The sequence below is a fragment of the Taurulus bubalis genome (genome assembly GCF_910589615.1).
Source record: "Taurulus bubalis genome assembly, chromosome: 3".
NCBI classification, from domain to species: domain Eukaryota; kingdom Metazoa; phylum Chordata; class Actinopteri; order Perciformes; family Cottidae; genus Taurulus; species Taurulus bubalis.
Genome location: NC_136591.1, coordinates 14,914,222 through 14,930,680, shown reverse-complemented (window position 1 = coordinate 14,930,680; position 16,459 = coordinate 14,914,222). Strand labels below are relative to the sequence as shown.

The 16,459-nt window shown below is 41.5% G+C and overlaps 1 protein-coding gene across 1 annotated transcript; it reads left to right on the top strand.

The window, feature by feature from the left end:
• Nucleotides 1–3,137: 3,137 nt before the first annotated feature.
• On the top strand, nucleotides 3,138–16,376 carry LOC306734301 (tyrosine-protein kinase receptor TYRO3; the record flags this gene model as incomplete). Its single annotated transcript, XM_079215658.1, has 12 exons — nucleotides 3,138–3,681; nucleotides 5,020–5,175; nucleotides 5,473–5,805; nucleotides 6,747–6,965; nucleotides 10,161–10,274; nucleotides 11,301–11,381; nucleotides 11,464–11,556; nucleotides 13,704–13,825; nucleotides 14,431–14,540; nucleotides 14,841–15,000; nucleotides 15,122–15,258; nucleotides 16,012–16,376. 12 exons carry the CDS (start codon nucleotides 3,138–3,140, stop codon nucleotides 16,346–16,348), a joined length of 2,406 nt encoding a protein of 801 aa, XP_079071784.1. The 3' UTR covers nucleotides 16,349–16,376.
• Between the last annotated feature and the right edge of the window lie 83 nt (nucleotides 16,377–16,459).

The following is a 16,459-nucleotide window of genomic DNA, read 5'->3' as shown; positions in this document are numbered from 1 at the left end:
TTGATGTATTCCCTCAGTAAACATTGTAAACATGAGTTTATGTCTCAATCTCTAGTTTCAAGTCTTCTTCAATACAGCATGATGTTCATTTAGTAAATTATGCTTCATTTAGAGTCAAATAGCATTCCAAATATGGTAACTTCCTTTCATTGGTGACGAAGAAAACAACATGGTGCCGTAATCCAAAATGCTGTAATCCAAGATGGCCACGGCAAAATCCCCTAACTCCAGGCTTTATAACGGAAGTCCACAAACCAACTGGTGACGTCACGATGACGTCACCAGTTGGTTTGTGGACTTCCACAGTTTGGTTTGTGTTCTACGTCCATAATATGAATATTAACATCAGCAGCATTGAAGCGTTTCACCACAGTCCAGTCATGTCATTCATTTTACGTGCAGTACCTCGTTAACCTTTATGCCTAGAGGCATAACAAAAAAGTGTTTTCATAACTTCTGAATACGACAAAATATATATTTTTGGAAATATTGCTTAACATACAGAGAGCACATATAGTTACTTATATATAAGTCATGTTTAGGGATACATCATAACATTTATTCTAGCTACACCTTAGTTATTTTGTGTGTTTCTGTATTGTGTGTGTTCTGGAGTATATTGTGTCTTTGAAAGCAGCAGCACATAAATACAGGAACTCAGAAGGTCCAAAGGGGTGGGGGGGGCGTATCTTTCTGTGGAGGAAGACTCATTTCGACACTTTAATTACGACATTCCTCAGAGCCGAATCATAAGTAATCAGCACATGACAGAACACACTTCTAACCAGCTGGAGTCATGTCTGCGTGTCACACAACGCTATGGGTCGTCTGGCCTACTTTAGTCCTGTTGTGGATCTGGATGTGGGAGGCCGGCTGTGACATTCAATCTCAGGCAGAGGAGGGTGAGTGTTCAGGTGTTTGACACTCTGGGATTGAACAACGTTACTTCCATGAATATTTAAAACTTTCACATGCTTATGAGGTGGTGTCGTCATATATTTTAACTCTGAGGCACATTGCTAGGAATAACAACTGTTAATAAAATGATCAATAGAAATGCCCTCAGACAAAAGGGGACTATTCACATTTCATATATCATAATTTGTATTTTATTTTAAGAGCTGGATTAGGTCCAAAAGGCAGTGGTAGAAGAAGTATTCAGAATTTGTGAGTAAATATCAACAACGGGTTAAAAAGTAAAAAGTTCAAAAGTATTTCCAGCAAAATATCATGATTGTATCATAGGTTTAAAAAATAGTTGAGTTGTTTACCTTATTACACTGCATTATAATCTGTGGACCAATCATTTGTTTTGTACGTAAAATGACTGTAAAGAAACATCTTTCTATGGCTGACAGATGCAAGTAGTGGAGCAAAACATACAGTAAGGAATTAAAACACATATATTTTGTTACTTTCCCACATTTTCATTTGTTTAAACTTTATACAATCTGTGGTTCAACCACACTGAATATTATGTTTACTTATCATAATCATGGTTTATTTATCTGGACAACTTGAAACTTTGATCTGCTGAAGGCGCTTGAGAAAAGGTCAGGGGTCACCAAAGTTATTAGGATTCCTCCGCTGGGGACCATGAATATCCAATTACATTTAAATGTTTTTCAAGTATTTGTTTTTACAAATATACCCTGAGCCATCACTTGGTAAATAAAAAAGGGAATTATAGAGGACAATGCAATATGACAAACATTCTGTCACTTTTATTAAATGTTTTATTTATTTATTATCATGAAATCTTAAATATGATACAAGAAATGTATTTTCTCAAACAATTTTTTTCACAGCATAATCTTTTATCTCTTAACTTTCATGAAGTATATCTACATTTGACTTTAACACTTAAAGGTTCTCGACATGATATTTTATATATTTTTGTGAGAGCAAATTAATCTATTGAATGTTTAAAAATACTTGTATATCTAGAAAGAGGAAACAAAGTCAGACACCACCCTGATGAAGACGAGCTGAACACACTTGGGAAATAATTGGGAATAATTGTCCAAAGCAGCCTAATACTGATGGTTACAATGGGATGCAGAGTATTGTGCCAGCTATAGTTCTAGTATAGTATATTGAGTATAGTGTCACGACTCGGCTCTAATGCCATGCCAAGACGAGAGGGAGAGCAGCGTTCAATGCAAAACATAGTTTATTCACCAAATAAGGTGGGTGGCAAAACCCAAAACAGCTGAAAACAGTGATAGATCATAGAGCTCTGTTGCCTGGCTGGCCACACAATGCCCAGCGATGGAGAGAGAGAGCTGACCATCTCAGAGGCGGAGCTTTATCTTGGGAGAGCACCGGGCCCAGGTGCTTCCCATTAGGGTGTTCTCCCCCTCCTGCTACCTATGGGGTGCAGGAGACAGACAGGCAGACAGACAGGCTAGGGAACCGTAATCTAATCTAGAGGTGGCTGCTGGACATGAAAAGTGATTCAACAGAGTAACACATTGATTTTCTCTGTCTTTGCCTTTTGTTTAGTGGAGATTTTCCATTCTGATAAACAGACCAGGCTGGACTGGAAATCTGACCCAGCCAGTGAAGTAAGTTGGGGCGCTAACTGACAGGTTTTTATTTAATTATAAGGCTTTTATCAAGAACTGTCAAAACACACTTTAATTAATCGCTTAATAATTACAACAGTTTGACCTAATTGTTACTTGCTAGCTGTATGAACACATGCTATTATATTTCCTCTATTTTATATTGTATCTGCAATGTGGTACTTTATTAACATGTGATTCAGTTATTTCAGCACTTGAATGAAAGAAAAAAAATTATCTGCATAATTTTTTTCTTATCTGCATACCATCTATCTCTCTCACGATAGTAAAATAACATAACGTAACGTAAACGGTGAGCTTTTAGAGAATTTCTACTTCTGGCATCGGAAATACCACAAAAATACAATCACGGTAAACAAAACCACATTCGAAGGCCGCATCTGTCTTGTATGAGGTTGTTGAGGTTCCTCTGAGTTTCTGTGTGAACCTGTAGTTCTACGCTCTTCACTGATGTTCTCTTGCATCTACCTGTCCTCCCAGTGGAGTGAAGTTCTGCTCACAGTGGACTCACCGCGTCCGGTACCCGTGCTCCAAGCTTGTGGCAGAAGCATGACGAGAACTATTTCAAGCCACTGGATGGAGCGGAGAGATGCCCACCATCTGCTGATGGATGTTTCATTTGGCCAAGAAGAGGAGGCGTCCGGTCAGCTCAGCCCTCTACGAGTTCACCTGTTGGACTCAAACACACCAATTGAAAAATTTCCAAATACTGTGACAGTCCTGGACCTTCAGACCTCCAAGCCGTTCCCTTCCACATTCCCTCCTATAGCCAGCTACCTGAACCGGAGCCGGGCTCTGAGTCTGGGCCCCGTCAGCAGCAGGGGCTTCCAGCTGGCCCTCTCCTACTCAGGAACATGTGTGCTGGTAACATCCATCAGACTGTACTACAGGAGGTGCCCTGACACCGTGTCCCACCTGGCCGTGTTTGAGGGGACCGGGGCCGCGTCGGGTCCGTTGACGGGTTCCTGCGTGAAGGGAGCTGTGGCGGTTTCCCCACCTGTTAGAGAGTGTGATGTGGAGGGACTTTGGGGTCCACTGCAGGGTGTGTGTGCCTGTGAAGCCGGACATCAAGTCAAGGATGACGCCTGTCAAGGTATGGAGATTTATAATTTATTCAAATTACAAAATGTTCTGGCACAACCATCAATACCAGGATACAAATAGATGGCAGAGTTTAAAGTGGCAATATACCTATTTTTTACTTTAATGTATCATTATGAAGTAAATGTTAATTGCACAATGTAACAACTGTGGCTCAGTGATTGAGCAGAATCGTCCTTCCATCAAAGGATCGGCAGTTCGATCCCCGGCTCCGCTAGTCCATGTCTGTGTACATCGGCAAGACGCTTAACCCCGATTTCCCCCACTGTTGTTGCGGTGTGTGAATGGGTATGAATGTTAGATAGTCCTGATGGGCAGGTGGCACCTTGCATATGGCAGCCCCTGCCATTACAGTACAAGTACAGTCCATTTACCATTTAACAGTCACTTTTTAAGGTCGAGACTCGTGACTGTAAAAATTATGGGATTAATTAATCAATCAGAGCTAAAATATGTTTTTTTTTCATGTGACACTTATCATCTTCTATCGACGTCCATCTTTCCCAAGAAACTATCATCAACGCCTGTTTAAGTCTTTAATGTGGTTGAAATTCATCGACCAACTTTGGACATCATTCAGCAGTTAGGAAAAGGAAAAGGTTTGAAGTCAACATCACAATGTTTACAATGTCAATTCACTCTGGAAGCTGGGTCAACTAGAAATTCTTGTCTACGACTTCTTATGTCAAGTTTTAACTTCGGCTTTAGTTGTAGTGCCAAATGTCACATGCTAGGAAGGCATAAACTGATGCTGCTAATTTCATTAATTTAATAAACCATCCACTGGACATCCAGGCAACTGAACACATTTTTTCAATGTGCAAGAAATTACGACATGTTTTTTTTGAGCCAATGGCAGCCAAACAAGTAAGCCATGTGCTGACGCAAACATTTCACAGTATAAGTATCTTGGCTAAAATAATCTTGAATAGATGAGTTTCACATCCTCTTCACAATGATCTTCCTTCTTCTCAGTTTTATATATTCCCAGCGCATTGCTCGACAGATATCATTCTCAGCGACATGTATTCTCTTTGTAAAGACAAAGCTTGCTGATGGGGCCTGTGCCACGGGAGCATTAATAACCCATAAACATACTGCCAATTATGCTATTCTTAGGGACGCACTTGGGATGTCATAGATATGTTTGAGGTTGATTAAAAACAGTTGCCATTACATCATTTGTCATAAAGCACTTTATTGTTACACTGTAAAATATCCCGGTCACTACATATCTCACTCACAGTTTTCACACTCACAAACATTACAAAGCTTTTACAAACACCACTTAGCAGTAGGAAGGAGACAATCACTATTTCTGTTTCACCAGCATGTTGGATGGGCTACTACAAACCAGCCAATGAGAGTGGAGAGTGCCGGGCGTGCCCGCCGAATAGCAGGACGCGTGCGGAGGGATCAGAGAGCTGCGACTGTATGCAGGGTTTCAGCCGCCTGCCAACTGACCCTGATGAGCTCGGCTGCACCAGTAAGAAACACCGGTGTCCTCTTATTATACAAAGAATGCATGGGGTTGGACATTAAAGCCACTATTGTGAATTAGAAAATCGTCAACTTTGGCTATCAGGAAAGACACGGTGGCGGACAATAATGGACTCCACTTGTCTTATTTTTTCACTTCTCAGTGACCCCCATTTCTACTGAATAAGATGCAATTTGATTATGTATCTATTGTAAAATTGATTGATGTCACTGGTTGTCTACCTTCTACTACATGTTTTTTGTAGATTTTGCAAAGTCTGATCATGTTTTGCGTCCCTGTCAGAGCCGCCCTCGGCCCCTGTGAATCTAACGGCCTATCATCATAATGACTCTGTGCTGACGGTGACCTGGGATCCTCCGCATGACCGGGGCGGCCGACAGGAAGTGAAGTATTGCATCAAGTGTGAGAGGGAAGCAGATTCTGGCCGTCGGTGGGAGGCATGTGGGGACGATGTGCTTTTCCTGCCAGACTCGGCAGGGCTGACCAATACGTCGCTCAGCATCACAGAACTGAACCCGCAGCACGACTACAGACTCTCGGTGCAAGCCCGGAACGATATATCCACCCTGAGGGGGGCGCAGCCCTCATCCACTGCCACTGTCACCGTACATAGATGTACGTAAGCCCGACTAGAAGTCGTCAATACGTTAGATACCTCAGACAGCTGAGAAAATAGTGAGGGTTCAATTCTGTTTTTTTTATTTCTCAACAGTTCCCATGCTGAACGAGCTAGCCTGCTTATTTTTAAAGCAGTACTTTGCAACTCAAACAAAACACATTCTTCCTCTTTCAATAAAAAAATCATACGCAGCAAAACACACTCTCGCTCAATACATTAAAGGTTTTGTTGCCATGGTATTACCAATGTTAGCTGCATCTTTATCATTAGCTAATGCTAGCTAATATTATCTTACGTTCGCAATATATATTATTGCTGTGTGATTGATAATACTGATTCAGTTTGCCACCTTTATGACTTATCTTGTTCTTCTGCTACACTACATTTAACACTGTCCTGTAATTGCTGTTAAGCACTGGGTACATATTATATGTATTCTACTAGTGGCAGTGTCTGGCAAAGTTAGTCAAGCTCTGTTAAAGTCTTCTTCAATACAGCATGATGTTCATTTAGTAAATTATGGTCCACGTATAGTCAAACAGAACATAAAGCAGAGTCAGCTTTAGGGCGGGCTTACTGTGATTGGCGGGTCGCTGCCGCTATCAGAGTGGCATCTCTACGTCAATCCTCTGCATTTCAAATATGAATTGGTTGTAAAAGAAAATGAGGGTTCAAAACAGCAGTCCACAAACCAATGGATGACGTCTTGATGACTATGTTTACTTCTTACAGTCTATAGTCTACACCTAAATGTCTGGAGAACTAATAGCCAGATGGCTATGACATTTGCTGTGCATATTCATGGTCACAAGAAGATGAATCATCTGGTTACTATTACAATTAAAAAAATAATAATTGTGAAATGCATCTTTGAAGTAAATAGAATGTCAAAAGTGCTGAGCGAGAGGAAACACTTCTCTCTCTTTTTTTTTTACAGGGAAAGTTCCACCTGTGGTGATCGAGGTGACCCCGAACTTAAACGCCTCAGAGCACCAAATGACGCCGGCTCCTCAACAGAGTCGCCTCTCCATATGGCTGACAGTCGGCCTTTTATTTGGCGTCCTGCTGCTCATGGCTGTAATCCCCATCGCTGTGTGTGTCCTGCGCAGCAACTACACTAAACTCAGGTCCACTTCTGCTTCTCTGGTCTACGACTGTAAAGTTACTGCTGGTGAATGTGTGCGGCCATTGCTGAGCTGAGAGGTTAAAGTTTTGTATGGGACAATAATCAAAATAGTATTGTCCCATCCAAAACTTTAACCTCTCAGCACAGCAATGGCCGCATATATTCTGATAAAATGACAATGTTTTACAATTTTTATATGTATGTATATATATATATATATATATATATATATATATATATATATATATATATATACAATGACAATGTTTTACAATTTTTATATATATATACATATATACGTGTATATATATATGTATATATACACGTATATACGTATATATATATATATGTATATATATATATATATATATACATATAGATATGAATATGTTCAAAACATTTCTGACCACATCCAAACATCTTAACTGTAACAGTACGTTGTGTTTGACTTATTATAATATTTTTGTAAGACCAGTACAGTTAAGATGTTTGGATGTGGTCAGAAATGTTCTAAACATATTCATATCAGTTAGTATTTTGAAAACCGGATGTTGGGTCCCGTGACTCCTTCCGCCCGTTTGAATATTTTTCACGTCAGATTCTGCACTTGATGTGACCACAGAGATCCGAGTGTCTGCTGATGATCGCAGTGGTTTACTGCACTAGATGGAGTTTATCACACACTTTGGGCTGCATTCACAAACAACCCGACTCAGAGAAGACCGGAGCCGGCGCGAAGGAGGCTGTTACCGACGGCCTAACGGCGACGCCAAGCGTCTGAACACCGAGCCCCGGTGTGGCCGGTGCTCCGGTGCGGCCGGTCCTCCCGGTGCGGCCGACTCCCGGGCCGGCCGGCTGTCACTGGCCTCACCCCGCCCCTCTTTTCTTTTTTCTCCGCAGAGTTTAAAAATTAAAATATGCTTAAATAAAGAAAAACAATAATATATAAACAAATATGCTAAAATAAAAAAAACAATAACACAAACACACGATTATAAACGTATTATTATACGTCAAACACAAACATAAAAACAATAAAACTAAAATACGTGTATAATCAACCTATACGTGTATAATCAACGTATGTGTAATACGTCAAACACAAACATAATCAGGGAGGAGATACGTTTCTGATCAAACGTAATTGGGAATGCGTATTAGTTCTGGGGGAACGTAATTTTTAGGAGACGAGGGTTGGAGCATTGCAGGACGGTGGGCCTACACTCATATGCAGTAAAAGCAGGGCCGGGTATGTGAACAGAACAAAGAGAAGTTTGGATTACAAAACGCACACTTCAGTGAGTTCATTCTCCGTATAGACTACCTTTAATGAATATTGAAAATGTTAATCAGGTTCTATAACCTATGGTGTTCAGTTTAATTTGAGTTGATAGTTTCAGTTTGTAACTTGGAGACAGCTGTAAATGCATCATGCTGTTATCCTCATCTTTCAAAGAAAAAACACACAAAAAGGTCTTCAGACTCTTTGCATAATCCCTTGTGGCTGATACATGAAACTTAAATCCTGCATTGTACGTTTCTTATGAGTAACGTTGTGCAGGTGTACACAGCAAAATATCACACATAAAAAATACTTTTACTACTTACCAGCAAGTTGCTTCATTGCTTCATTACTAAATACTGAAAATGTTCATAAACAAACCATCTTGACACTGAGGCAATGCGTTTATAATTCCCTGCTGTGTGTTCATCCTGTGTGTAAAGTGGAAACATGACTCTAGTTTGTTTTTGCAATAACTCTCAGTGTACACGAGGGAGAGCTCCACTAATTGTGGATTGCTCCCAGCAGCATGCTGGGAACACCATGGGGGAAGATGGGGAATTACACAATGAGAGGGTTGTATTATCAAAAATAACTAACAATATTGTGGCAGACCGAATTGCTACGTAATTTAATCATATTTCAATATTTTGATCTTATACTAGGACATTTCAAGGTAATATTGTATATCAACAGATTTTTACAACCAGAATCAGAACCAGCTTTATTGGCCTAGTGTGTGTACACATACATGGAATTTGACAGCGGTTACACAACCACGTTTGTATTTCAGCTGACAGCTGTTTACCAATGACTGAATTTAACAAAAATAATTCTATATTTTCCCATATGTGTGGAAACCCTCCTACACTGTTTAAACATAAATTGATGATGACTAAACTTAAAGTTATAATTTTACCTACAGGTCTGAACAGGAAGTAGAGCTTTTGCCAATGAATGCTGAATTTTCCTACCGACATCCACAGGAGGTGGCGGCTGCACCCCAGATATCCAACAGTAAGCGCCATTTTCCTTTTTTTGTTGTTGTATGTTTGCTCAATGCTTTTGACACAAATCAAATCCCTTACAAATACAATTTCATCCATGTCAGGTTACAACTTCCGATTCTGAAAAGTGAAGCCAATGAGGAGTTCTACTTAAACTTACATTCTCTCTAATTTGGTTGCAAAAACGCATCTGATTGTACAGAAGTCTATGAGAAAATGACGTATATTTATCTCTTGATCTATTTCCTCAGTAAACATTGTAAACATGAGTTTATGTTCTCAATCTCTAGTTTCAAGTCTTCATTTAGATCGACCATAAAGTAGGGTATACTTTAGGGCGAGGCTACCTTGTGATTGACAGTTCAATACCACGGCCTTGTCCAGTCTAGGAGTTATCGGTATTTTCGTTTTACAACTTGATTCCTTTCACAGTGTGTTTTCAGTTCATAAAAGTTCTCTTTCATGAACTGAAAACACACTGTGAAAGGGACCTTGAAGTCAAAGCATAGAACCCTGAGGTCAGAGAGCCATTAAGTCAGAGCATACAGTATATACAGTACACATGCCACAATAACAATTGAACATCATTTATTGTTATTTATTTGTATTAATTATGAGTTTTGTGAGTGTGTGTATATATGGATTCTTATTATTGGAAAATATCTTGTTGCTACCCAATGTCATATGGCCTAGGTAACCCCCTTCTTAATAATTAGTGTATGCATTGAGTTTAATTTGATACTCTCAGTTGACTGTTTGTGATTCACTGAATACATTTTCTTGTAAAACATCTTCAACTAGTTTTCTTATTCGCATCAGTACTTGAGGAAGACCAGCCTCTTTTGACAAGTTGCAGATAATACCTGTTTTAAGGGGGCTCAGAATATATTTTTTTACATTTGAGATGTGAATCCTTTGACTTTCTATTTGTTTCAGCGGTGGAGGGTGTGGTCCAGCTGTTGGAGGGGCTAAGCGGCAGGCTGCTGGACAGTCTTAAAGAGGTCCTGGTGGAGAGAAACACGCTCACCCTGGGCAAGGAGCTTGGCAAAGGTCAGTTCATGATTTCTCATCAACAATGATCCCGTCATATAGCCTCCCAACCTAGAACCATCGTTGGGCAAACTCTCAGTAGAGTGAATATACTGTAGATGTCTTGTACCTTCAGTATTCCTGCTGAGATAAAGCAGACCAGTTGACCTTCATGCAGGAAAACAGAGTTCATGTCACAGTGAACTGTGACAGGGAACAATTCCTTTAAAAAGACATAACCCCTCTCTATCCCAAAATGTGGGGAAAGTGTTTTTGTTGCCTATTCTTTAAACCATACCGCAATCATAGTTCAGTTTTGGTCAATTTATTGGCACCTAAAAATAGCCAATCTTCATCTTTACACTCAGTATACTGTCATTAGAATTATACATATTTGAATAATGAAAGAGTGAATGATTTCTCATACAGCCTGAGACTATCCACCAAAATCAACGTTTGAATCAGCCAGAGGGGAGAAAAAGGCCACAAAGATGACGTCTGGTGGCTAAAATGATTCTCAGCATATGTTTTTGATTCTTGGATCAACAATACTAAGAGTCTACAGCCATGCTAGTAGCTATCTTAATCTATAGAAAGTGGGGCTTTTAGCTAAATGCTAACGTGAGGAAAAATGACTTTACCAAGTTTCATGGTAATCCATCCAATTGTAGTTCATGTCTATATCAACATCTTGTCAAAAAGTCATGATTACCAAAATAATAAAGATACATCCATCTTCTGGAAACCCACCAAATTATGTGCCAATCCATCAAGTAATATGATAATGTATAAATAAATAAATATTTTACTGAATGAGTAAACACTTTGACCTGCTGGTTGCAAAGAAATGTCAGGGAATGTGACATTTGGATTCATCCTCTGGACACCATGAATGACCACAAATGTTGCTGTGACCCTTCAATCTTAACCAAAGTGTTGGAAAAAAACATGACATTGTTGTCCTGAGAGCCATGCATGTTTCAAAAAATATTTGACTAGGGAATAAAGGTAAGTGATGACATTTAGTCGTTTATTTCTGTTCTACAGGAGAGTTTGGCTCAGTCTACGAAGGCGTCTTCACACCAGATGAAGGCGTGAACATCAAGGTGGCCGTAAAGACCATGAGAGGTGTGTGTACTGAAATCAAACCCTTTATCAAGACTCTACACTGTTACTTCTTATTTTTGTACTTTTTCTCTGTCCCACGTAGTTGGAATCCACAGCCAGGAAGACTTACATGAGTTTTTGAGAGAGGCAGAGATCATGAAGAACTTTGATCATGAAAATGTGGTCAGACTACTCGGTAAGATTACATGAATGAAATTAATTAGTTTATCATGACGGCCATTACTACAAGGTCAAGTCGTTTTGGGGTCTAAATCTAACCAAACCTCGACAATAGTGTTGTCACATAAACACTATGATTATGATTATGGTTTGTGTGGGGCGACTGTGGCAGTCCATACCATTTACATCATAGAACTGATGACTTTCTAGAGTACATGTAGCCAAAATATTCTGTTGAGTAAATCAGCCGCTCATTAGATTTGCCATTGGCACATATTACAGTAAGGTTGCCATTTTGGGGAAGTTTGCCACTCCACAGTTATGCTTGGGTCATGACTTAATATGAAGATTTCTAAGGCCTTAAACAACTTATATAAAATGTTTAAAAAATGAAAAGCTGAAAACGTATTTGTCATCATTAAAGCTGGGGTTGGTAATCTTGAGAAACTAGCAAGATTACTTTTATTTTATCAATTTGATTCAACATGAAAACCCAGAGCAATGTTGCCAACTCTTTTGCAATGAAAGCACTAGCTCCAAACGTAGTTAATTCTAACAAGAAAGTTGCCAAATCAGCAACACTGACAAGCCCGTCTTTTTAGGCCTCCATCCAAAGCCACTCCCCAAAAAAGATCATAATGAGCGTAAACAACGAACATGGCTATTGTTAGCACTGACAGCTGTCAAGCTAGCAGCTAGAGTAATGCCGTGTTCACACCAAAACAGTTGCGAATTTTCGCAACGCCACTTCGCCTATATCGCGCCGCAGGTGAAAAATTCGCTCTATGTGGTTAATCCGTTTTTTCGCAACCATCGCTGGGGAAGGGGGCGGGGCTTATCTCTGTCTTGAAAACATTTACTATTTCCTTCATCCACCAGGTAAATAACCACTAGTTCTGCTTTATACTTGTTGAGGAAGTCCCACACACGTCGGAACATCAACCGCCCCGTGTCTGGGTTCATAACATTATCCGTAGTCACACACAGCTCCGACTCCGCCAGGACGAGTGTCTGAATGAAGCCACTTCCAGCGCTCCTTCAGCGGACCAGCAGCAGTTTGATTCAGTAACGGCGGTGATGCCGGGCGGAGCTTCTCAACACTGATTGGCTTTCGCAACTCCGCGTCATGCGAATTATTCGCTGCAGTTGAAATAGAGGCGAAACGGCTTTGCGAATATTCACAACTCCGCTTTTTCGCTTTTTCGCCGGCGTTCAAATATTTCAACTCCAGCGAATAATTCGCATGACGTGGAGTTGCGAAAGCCAATCAGCGTTGAGAAGCTCCACCCGGCATCACCGCCGTTACTGAATCAAACTGCTGGCCCGCTGAAGGAGCGCTGGAAGTGGCTTCATTCAGACACTCGTCCTGGAGGAGTCGGAGCTGTGTGCGACTACGGATAATGTTATGAACCCAGACACGGGGCGGTTGATGTTCCGACGTGTGTGGGACTTCCTCAACAAGTATAAAGCAGAACTAGAGGTTATTTCAATGCTGAATGGCGGAAATAGTAAATGCTTTCACAAACACAGAGATAGAAGGTCCGCCCGGCATCACCGCCGTCCTGCCGTTACTGAATGAAACTGCTGGTCCGCTGAAGCAGCGCTGGAAGCGGCTTCATTCAGACACTCGTCCTGGAGGAGTCGGAGCTGTGTGCGACTGCGGATAATGTTATGAACCCAGACACGGGGCAGTTGATGTTCCGACGTGTGTGAGACTTCCTCAACAAGTATAAAGCAGAACTAGTGGTTATTTACCTGGTGGATGAAGGAAATAGTAAATGTTTTCAAGACAGAGAGATAAGCCCCGCCCCCTATCCCCAGCGATGGTTGCGAAAAAACGGATTAACCACATAGTGCGAATTTTTCACCTGCGGCGCGATATAGGCGAAGTGGCGTTGCGAAAATTCGCAACTGTTTTGGTGTGAACACGGCAAAAGACTCAATAGAGCTCAACGAGTTCACGGGCGGAGTGAGGATTTCAACAAAAATATCAAAAAGGTTTAAATCATGTGTCAGAAAATCTGATTTGACAAAGACTCAGTATAGCATCCTGAACCTAGTGAAAGGTGTGTGTGTGTGTGTGTGTGTGTGTGTGTGTGTGTGTGTGTGTGTATGTGTGTGTGTGTGTGTGTGCGTGTGCGTGCACGTGCGTGTGTCCTGCAGGAGTTACTTTACAGAGAGAGCAGGACTCTCCTCTGCCGGTCCCTCTGGTCATCCTTCCTTACATGAAGCATGGAGACCTGCGCCGCTTCCTCATTGCTACACGATATGGCGATATTCCTATGGTGAGATGCAGTCAGCACATGCATACCCAGATACACACAAGGAAGATTGCGGTGGCGTAACTTAGTTACGACGGGGCCCCAGTGCACACCATTAAGATGGGCCCTCGTTACTCACTGCCTATTTTATCTTTGGAAGGCATGACTGATAGCTCAGCTTGTACATGTGCTCAGCTGGTGTGCCTAAACTAGCTTTGGAATATCATCTTGTCACATGATCAAATAGAGACTTGACATTGGACATTGCATCAATATGTTGCTACAGTAGCCCAGAACGGACAAACAAATCACTTGCTCAAGAGGGAGCCTTTCATGTTTCTACGTTACTTGAAGGCCACCGTAGTTCTCCAACCTGCTTGGAAAGTAAGGAGTGAGTGGAGGGGTATTCAGTTGGATGCAATCTGCTAACTCACAATCAGATGACACTAAATCCTAAACACTGCTTCTTTAATCTTTTGTCAAACAATGACAAAGATTTTACTATGGTTAAAATAACACAATTTTCGTCATCGCCCCTCTCACTTCTACACGTTTACGTCTGCACATTTGTGTTCAAAGTGGATAAAATGAAATCACAGAGCACAGCCTTCTGTCCCCCTGTCTTCCAGTCTGTGCCCCATCAGAGTCTCCTGCGCTTCATGATCGACATCGCAGCAGGCATGGACTATCTGAGCGCGCATGGGTTCCTGCACAGAGACCTGGCTGCACGCAACTGCATGTGAGTCCATCAGAGGGAGACATTGAGAGGGACGGGGGTGGGGGCTTTAAAATGAAGGACTCCTTGTTCGTGTATGACTGTGTCTCTGTCCTCAGCCATTGGTATTCAACCATGGCTCGTATCTGGGAAGGAAGCTGCTAAAAATGTTAATAAAGCAGATTGAGGGCCTCAAAGACGCAATGTGTTGGGACAAAAAATAACAGAACTCTCAAATTGTTATTTGATCTGACTCCAGAAAGCATCACCTGTGCTGATTGTGCAGAGTGCACTCATAAAAATAAAAATAAATGTCATCCACAGGCTGGGCGATGACCTCAGGGTGAGTGTGGCCGACTTCGGCCTCTCCAAGAAAATCTATAGCAGCAATTACTATCGTCAGAAAGTAGTTACCCGTGTGCCAATCAAGTGGATGGCCATGGAGAGCCTGTCCGAGTCCGTCTACACCACCAAAAGTGACGTGGTGAGTCCCGGCTTCGTGGATGGCCACACCATCAGCGCCATCAATTCAGGGGTTCTGATGTTTCCCGAACGTCTGAATTTGTACACTGAGAGTGTGATTTTCTCGTCCCTGTCCTCTTAAGTGGTCGTTCGGGGTGACCATGTGGGAGATTGTGTCCCGGGGGAGGACTCCCTATCCTGGAGTTCACAACCACGAGCTGCTGGAGCTGCTGATGTCCGGACAAAGGCTCAAACCCCCCGAGGACTGTGACCCTGGGCTGTGAGTTCCTGTGCTGGTTCAGGGGCACTCCTGGTTATACATAATAACAGAAAGCTGGGGGTACCATAAGTTAATTAATGTATATGCTGTGCATTAGTGTACCCTATAAGAACATACAGCACATACACAGCAGGCTGTTTTTACGGGGACATTTCTTTGACAAAGACATCGTTACCTAACTGCCACACCTAATGGGCTGCAGCTTTTTGAAATGTCCACAATCTAAAAGTGAACATTTCAGAGCAATATAAAAGGAAGCATGTTAATAAATCGATTTAACTATTTAAATGTATTAGTATTAGACTTTTTAATAAGGAATTTACAATAACTACAAGATGACACTATTCATACCTGTTTAACTTCTACCTCTAATTTTTGAATAGGGTTTCATGCCAATATCAAATATATGTATTACTTTATTGTACATGTATTAATTGTTTGTGCATTCTAATTGCATACCTCACATACCTGATTCTTATCAGGTATGTGAGGTATACTGATGCTCTTCAAATACAAATACAACCACTAAAGAGTCAAAGACATTAAATATATATATAAATTATACTTTCTCCCAGACTTTTTTGATAAATGAAATATCACTCAACACAAAGATGAACCCTGTAACGACGGGTCACACATTATTGCTATGTCTTAAGACATGGGGATTATTATTGTATATCTACAGTTATGTATAGTTGTATCTGCCTCACACTGCCTCCTCTCTCTCCTTCCTCCATCTCGCCCCAAACACAGTTATGAGGTCATGCAGAGCTGCTGGGACCAGGAGCCGAGCAGCAGGCCCGACTTCGGGGAACTGGGCGAGATGCTGGCGGGTCTTCTGTCGGAGCTGCCGGCGCTGGAGGCCAGCCAGGAGGCCAGCTACATCAACCACGGCCTGGAGGTCGCTGCTGTGGTTGCTGCCTCTCAGAATCCACGGACAGATTCTGGAGAAAGATGGGAAAATGTCTACCTGCCTAGTCCTGTGGGTGCTGCTGCAGCAGCAGCCAGAGATGAGAACGTGGAAGTGGAGGATGGCTACCTTAAGTATATTGCTGCTGCCTCAGCAGATAAAGGGGCTGAGGGTCACTAAAAACAACAAGGGTTTTATGAAATTACATTTTGTATCTGAAGTGGACCTCTCGTGAGCTGTGTGACAGAGGAAGAGATGTGGTAGTAAATATTAAAAGTTATTTTGTGCTTT